The 7,756-nt window shown below is 44.6% G+C and overlaps 1 protein-coding gene across 1 annotated transcript in view; it reads right to left on the bottom strand.

Moving 5' to 3' along the window:
- Window positions 1-1,773: 1,773 nt before the first annotated feature.
- The window catches only part of LOC111239150 (voltage-gated potassium channel subunit beta-3-like), a 10,105-nt gene continuing 4,122 nt past the window's right edge, over window positions 1,774-7,756 (bottom strand). Inside the window, exons 4-14 of the mRNA XM_022768957.1 lie at window positions 6,915-6,994; window positions 6,758-6,802; window positions 6,277-6,321; window positions 6,033-6,076; window positions 3,969-4,055; window positions 3,755-3,840; window positions 3,315-3,435; window positions 2,895-2,989; window positions 2,588-2,708; window positions 2,362-2,450; window positions 1,774-2,198 (exon numbers count right to left, since the gene is read on the bottom strand). Coding sequence (XP_022624678.1) covers window positions 2,106-2,198; window positions 2,362-2,450; window positions 2,588-2,708; window positions 2,895-2,989; window positions 3,315-3,435; window positions 3,755-3,840; window positions 3,969-4,055; window positions 6,033-6,076; window positions 6,277-6,321; window positions 6,758-6,802; window positions 6,915-6,994 — 906 coding nt within the window. The 3' untranslated portion in view covers window positions 1,774-2,105. The remainder of the gene's footprint in view (window positions 2,199-2,361; window positions 2,451-2,587; window positions 2,709-2,894; window positions 2,990-3,314; window positions 3,436-3,754; window positions 3,841-3,968; window positions 4,056-6,032; window positions 6,077-6,276; window positions 6,322-6,757; window positions 6,803-6,914; window positions 6,995-7,756) is intronic.

The following is a 7,756-nucleotide window of genomic DNA, read 5'->3' as shown; positions in this document are numbered from 1 at the left end:
AGATTCAGATTTAAATATCTTTATTAGCATTCTCCAGTAGTTTTGGTTACATCAGGAGAAACAGAGGGTTATATACTGACACAGGAAACATAATGAAACCATGTGACCAACCAGCCTTTCAGCATGGTCAAATTCACATGGTTTCATGCACAGTACTGGTTCTCATCAGAGGTAGTTGATCAGGTGATCAGTGACCTCAACCTGAGCAGGTCCAAACATCCAGCACCTGTATCTGTTCATATGACTGTGACATACAGTTTGGTTTATGATTATTAAGGAGGGTAGAGAGATTCATCTGTTATGACTGACGACTTCAAAGAGGGATCATTTGAAATAAAATTTGTTGTGAATATATCCTTATATAAATTTAAATAATAATAAACTCATTGTCAAGAGAATAACAATGGTTTATTGTTCATTGTTATATGTCTGTAATTACTCTTATTTTTTGTTGCATAATGTTTTTAATTGAACACCAAATATAAATGATCATAAAGTATTTGGATTTGTCTCCGAACTGAAGTTTTAGTTTTATTGTTACATTTGGAGAAAATACAAAATTTAGCAAAACTGTTTTCTAAAGGTGTAAATCACATGTTGGATCCATGTCCTTTCTGATTTTAATTAAATGTAAATTATTTAAATGTTTGATTCATTTAGAATTGTAATTTGTTATCTATGATCTTGAGATCATCAGTAAAAGTACATATATTTTCTTTTTCCCACATGATAAATATTGATATTGAAGACATGGTTTGTGTGAGGAGCTGACGACCACTGAAACGTCCCGACCCCTCAGATTGAGCACCACTGAGTTAAAAATCCTGTTCTCTATCTAAAGACTACATGTCTACATTCATAAAATATAGATTCATATTTTATAGTAAATATACTCATATATGTATATCCAGTACAGAGTATACAGGAGAGTTCAGAGCCTCGGACAGAATAACAGAGGCTGTTACCATGGCACCACCTGTTACCATGGTGTTGTCACAGTGTTGTCACATGGTTTACAGGAGCCTCAGCCATGTTATTCTTACAGCAGTTGACACTGACATGAGTTGTCTTGGTAACAGCAGTGATGTTATGACAAAAGTTTCATACTGGTGAAATAGTGTGACAAAAAAAACAAAACATAACAACAAAACAAAACAACAAAACAGAACAAAACTTTTTCTTGTCACTGCATCACCAATATGTTAAATCCTGTTGCCTCATCTTGCATACGTTTTCCTGAATGAGCTTCCAGATGTTCGTTATTGGCTCTCAGCTGTTTGAGAATCTAAACTATTTCTACTGAACTCCTGAAAAATAAAAATAAACCAAGACACATTTTAAATACGTCATGAATGTTGACCTCAGAGTTTCCTAGTTTTAAAAAGATTTTGATTTTGTGTCATAGAGTTTAATGATGAAAGAAAGAGAGAAAACAAAGTTAATGACTGAGAAAGAAAAGTGTCTCATCATGATTTAATTTTCATTTTTGTGATTATAATTAGAGACATGTTGCTTTTTCTTTTCTTGGCATGAGCGAGCTTTCGTATGGTCGGCGAGCAGCGTGCGCTCATCTCACAACTTTAACACGGTTCTGCTCACATGTGAAAACTCAAATTAAATTGAAATCAATCGATTAATCATTGAGATCAAAACATCTGATGTCATCATTCCTGCTTCTGTTCTTCTCTAAGATCTAGTTTGTATTTGAACTGTATTGATTATAGATTATTGTTTGTATATTTATGTTCATACTGTTAAGATTTGCTCATGTGTCTTCATGCATATATGAACAATTCACAGATAAAGTTGAAACAAACTTTGTTGTGATGCGGCTACATGTTCTGTTGCCATGACAACAGCATCAGAAGAGCTCAGCTGATGAGAAACTCTGCGTTAATATAAGAATAAATATTTCTGATTATTTTCAGGAGCTAAAGTCTCTGGCTGGATGAAGAAATCTTCCCGTCTCCATGACGATGAGGACAACAGGGGGAGAACAAATATTGTTGTCATCCCACACGTCCTTCCTCCGTTCATTTGTCTCTTGTCTCCTTATCTCCATCTTCTCATCATCATTTTCAATAAAGTTTTCAGTTTCCTCCTCCTCAGCTCCTCACCTCCCTCTTAGCGTTTCGCGGCTTGTTGCCGAGCAACGCATCCATCTCTGTGATGAGGGGTGGAGTCAGCTGAGACAGAACCTGAGAGACGGAAAAGAGAGAACGTCGTTCACCTTCTGTTTCCTCTACCAATCAGAGGCCACCGAATCCAGAGATCTGATTGGATATTCATGATCACATGTTCGTTTGTGTGTGTGTGTGTGTGTGTGTGTGTGTGTCTTTAGGAGGGGGGGGGGGGTCTCACCCTGATAGAACCAAGGTTTTCCAGCAGTTGTTCTGTGTTGGAGACTCCGAGGAGAACCGAGCTGACGCCCTCACTGCGGAGACACCAGGCTGAGAGAGAGACAGACAAACAGGTGTGAGACAGACAGGTGTACACAGGTGTACAGACAGACAGAAAGACAGGTGTGAGACAGACAGACAGACAGAAAGATAGACAGGCAGACAGACAGACAGACAGACAGGTGTACCTATAGCCAGCTGAGCAGGGGTGCAGGTCAGTCTGTCGGCCAGCAGGTGGAGCTCTTTGATTTTACTGAGCTGCTTCTTCCCTTCATCAGAACAGAGACGCTCCTTCAGCCACGCATACCCCTGCACATACACACACACACACACACACACACACACACACACACACACACACACACACACAGTATTGATCACCTCGGTAACAGATGGTGCATGATCCTGCAGCCTGTGTGTTGAAGATGGATGATGTTTGTGCAACTCATTACTGTGTGTGTGTGTGTGTGTGTGTGTGTGTGTGTGTGTGTGTACCTTCATGGCGGCCCTGGAGCTCTTGGGGATGCCCTCGTTGTACTTCCCCGTCAGCAGACCGCAGGCTAACGGAGACCAGGTCATGGCTCCGACACCTGAGAGACACACAGACCTCATGTTGAACCACTTCATTAACCTGGTCTATATTTAGACCTGGACCTGAACAGCTGCCGTCCCCCCGAGACCTCAGTTGGGTCTCACTGTCCACCGTTCTCTTAAAGACACAGCGTCACATTTCATCAGCCCCTGTTCTCTGAGGACGTCAGTCTCAGCTCAGTGAGTCCTGGACCCGTTAGCTTAGCTTAGCACAAACACCTGAAGCAGGTGGAAACTGTTAGCCTAGCTCCATCCCCACACAGCATCAACACAAGCTGCACTTTAATACAGTGTGTGTATCTGTGTGTGTATGTGTGTGTGTACCGATCTTGTGGTAGAGTTCAGGCAGGTGCAGCTCCACCTTGTCTCTCTGGAAGTAATGATACTCCGCCTGTTCACACACCGGAGGAACCAGGTTAAACTGTCGCGCTATAGAGTAGGCCTCCTGAGAGACAGACAGGTGAGAGACAGACAGGTGAGAGATTTAGATTTAAATTTTAGATTTAGATTAACTTTATTAATCCCACAACTGGGAAATTCACTCACCACAGCAGAAAATAAACATCTATGGAAATATACATCAAAAATACACCAATATACACCAATAAATACAATATACACAATACACACGTTATNGGAGACAGACAGCTCACATTTTAAAGACTTCGGTCTAGACTTGCTCTGTATGAAAAGTTCATGCTGGTGCTCTCAGGTTCTCCTGAGGTTCTCCAGAGGTTCTACTGTAGTTGTGTGTTATGTCCTACCATGATCTCCACAGCGTTCCAGCGTGACGTTCCCCAGTACATGGCCATACCCTGATCAATCACGAAGGTCATGGCTCTGACGACCTCTGAAAACATCAGGATCAATAAATCACTGATCCACTGCTTCATGTTTTCAATCAGAAAACTTTATTAAACCAGTCTGTCAATACATCATGGGCACTGTGTGTGTGTGTGTGTGTGTGTGTGTACTGACCCTCCATTGGTGCGTTGACATCACTCCTGTTGGCGAAGACAATGTCAACATAGTCCAACTGTAACCTGGAGAGAGATCCACGCAGACCTGCAACACACACACACACACACACACACACATACACACACACACACACACACACACACACACACACACACACNCACACACACACACACACACACACACACATTAGAAAAACAGTTTTATTTTCCGCCATCAAGGACGAAACACACAACACCTGAAAACACAAACCGCAGCTGTCAATCACCTGGGTCACGCTGGTGGAGTTCACATGTTAAAACCAAATACTTCCTGAACCTTTCAAAGTAAAACGACGTGAGGAGAAGAAACTCCTGCTGCGACGACTCACTGTCTTCACTGTGACCAGATTGACCAGCTGACAGGAGGCTGCAGTTACAGTGTGTAGTTGTGTTGTTGTGTGTTTGTTGTGTGTTTGTTGTGTTGTGTAATGATCGTTTCAAGCTCTTTTATGTGCTGATGTGTTTCCACAGAGCGCTGACAGCTCTGTCATCAGGGATGATGTCAGACGATTTGTCGACCTTGTGAAGGACAAACAGAGACAGTGTGTGTGTGTGTGTGTGTGTGTGTGTGTGTGTGTGTGTGTGTGTGTGTGTGATGAAGATCAGAATGACTCAGACTAAATACACACAGTCACAGTCTGAACCACTGGACTGAATCCACTTGTACTTCATGTGTTGTCTGGACACAGAGACACGGAGACAGTGTTTGTTTCATGTTTCTGCGCCACATTCCCAGAGTCATAGATTAGGGTTATAACACACTACACATCACAGTGTGATGTCATCAGGGGGAGGTGCCAGGGACCAACAACAATGTAAACACAGCATGGAGTCTAAAGCCGTGTGTCTCCAGGACACGTCAAAAACACACGTTGAACAGGTTCAACACGGCTCCTGCAGGTTTACAGTTCACACTCGCTGGTCTTTGTGTTCCACGTGTCTTCAGTCCACGTCCTCTACCGCACACTACATGACTGACGGCTATAATATGGCTGATGTCTGGCTGATGTCGGGCTGAAGTCGGGCTGATAATAACTCTGGTTAATACCATACAGAACATGCAGCCTCTGTGTTGTTTCCACATTCTGACCTAAAATCACATGAACACACTGACATCAGCAGAACGACGTCACAGCTCGGAGAGTGGGAACATCTGAGCAACACCTGAACGCAGCATTAGACTCCAAGGAGCTGATGTACAAAGTGACAAGCAGACATCAAGCGAAACAGTCAGTAACCTCTGCTAACTGTTAGGACATAACGTGGAGACGTCCCAGCCTCCAAACATCTGAACCACTGTGTTCACTGTCAATGAGGATTTAATGAAGCGACAGTGTACAGATGTGTGGGGCAGTGCAGATGTTGCCACTGCAGTCTGAGCGTGCTCGGTTCCTGTGTGTGTGTGTGTGTGTGTGTGTGTGTGTGTGTGTGTGATTCTCTCTGACTTCATGAGTCTTTGTGGTTAAATTTAGCGTTTTACATTTCACAGAGTGATTTAAGTCAACAGAGCTGTTAGCAGCTTTCAGCAGGACAGCTGATTGATGCTGTGTGTGTGTGTGTGTGTGTGTGTGTGTGTGTGTGTGTGTGTGTGTGCGTGTGTGTGTGTGTGTGTGTGTGTGTGTGTGTGTTATAACTCCTAATCCAGTCTTGGTGTGACTGAGCTTCTTAAAGCCTCGACGACCTCAACAACTGACAGAGGACACTGACCGACTCTGTGTGTGTGTGTGTGTGTGTGTGTGTGTGTGTGTGTGTTTAATCTCTGGCTTCTCACGGGACCAGGAGAAGAGTTAGTGGCACATGAAGACCATGAAGAGAGAAATGTGTTTTTATATCAGACAAAATCCAGCAAATAGCCAATCAATCAATCAATCAATCAATCAATCAATCAATCAATCAATCAATCAATCAATCAATCAATCAATCAATCAATCAATCAATTGTCAAGCTCAAATCAATACAATCAAATAATAAATACATCTAACACTAATGAGACCCCCCCACCATCTCACTAAAGGTTGTTTACCTTCGATGACGTGTTTCCGTGACAACCCTCGCTCTGTCTCCGCCCTGTAAACACACAAACAAACACTTCCTGTCAGGGGACGAGCAGCTTCACTTTCTTCTTCACTGTTTCATTTCATTTCAGAATAAAACAGAAAGTGATTTATTTTGGTTTCACTCCTGATCCACACGAGCGGCAGGTCAGAGTCCGGATCAGAATCTGGATCAGAATCTGGATCAGGGTCTGATCAGGTCTCAGCACTCACTGTCCTCCCCAGTAGATCTTAGTGGTCACCACATAACTGGACCTCCTGGTAGAGAGACACAGACAGACAGAGAGAGAGTTATTTCAGTCACTGAGTCAGAGGACGTCTTCAGGTCCACGTCCAGGTTATTATTAAAGGCTGTTATCAGAGACACTGAGCTGTGGACAGACGGGAGCTGTCCGTCCCCTCTGTCCGTCCCCTCTGTCCGTCCCCTCTGTCCGTCCCCTCTGTCAGTCCCCTCTGTCCGTCCCCTCTGACCGTCCCCTCTGTCAGTCCCCTTCGACCGTCCCCTCTGTCCGTCCCCTCTGACCGTCCCCTCTGTCCGTCCCCTCTGTCCGTCCCCTCTGACCGTCCCCTCTGACCGTCCCCTCTGACCGTCCCCTTCGACCGTCCCCTCTGTCCGTCCCCTCTGTCAGTCCCCTCTGTCCGTCCCCTCTGTCAGTCCCCTCTGTCCACAGCTCAGAGGAAACAGATGATTTACCTCCAGCCTTTCTTCTTCAGGATGTTTCCCAGAGTCGTCTCCGCCCTGAGACACAGAGAGACACTTCAGTCCACATGAGTGAGACAGGTGAGACAGACAGGGGAGAGACAGAACAGTGAGACAGACAGACAGGTGAGACAGACAAGTTGTACTGTACCTCCCTGAGGCATAAACCTCTGCGGTGTCGAACAAGTTTACTCCACTGTCGTACGCAACCGTCATCACACTCTCTGCCACCTACACACACACACACACACACACACACACACACACACACATTAATGTGTGCAGGAACCTCTAGTAAAGGTTATTTAATATTTTGTTCATGTGTTCACAGACACAGACACAAACAGACACACACAGACACTCAGACAAACAGACACACACAGACACTCAGACAAACAGACACACACAGACACACACACAGACACAAACACAGACAGACACAGACACACACACAGACAGACACAGACACACACAGACACACACACGGACAGACACACACACAGACACACACACAGACACACACACAGACAGACACAGACACTCAGACAAACAGACACACACAGACACACACACAGACACAAACACAGACAGACACAGACACACAGACACACACACAGACAGACACAGACACACACAGACACACACACGGACAGACACACACACAGACACACACACAGACACACACACGGACAGACACAGACACACACAGACGCACACACAGACACACACACAGACAGACACAGACACACACAGACACACACAAGGACAGACACACACACAGACACACACACAGACACAAACACAGACAGACACAGACACACACAGACACACACACAAACACACACACAGACAGACACAGACACACACACAGACACAAACACAAACACAGACAGACACAGACACACACAGACACACACACAGACACACACACAGACACACACAGACACACACACGGACAGACACACACACAGACACACACACAGACACAAACAC

The sequence above is a fragment of the Seriola dumerili genome, unplaced genomic scaffold, assembly GCF_002260705.1.
Source record: "Seriola dumerili isolate Sdu_G_001 unplaced genomic scaffold, Sdu_1.0 BDQW01001898.1, whole genome shotgun sequence".
NCBI lineage: Eukaryota > Metazoa > Chordata > Actinopteri > Carangiformes > Carangidae > Seriola > Seriola dumerili.
The sequence above is the reverse complement of the archived record's forward strand: the minus strand, read 5'-3'. Positions and strand labels throughout refer to the sequence as shown.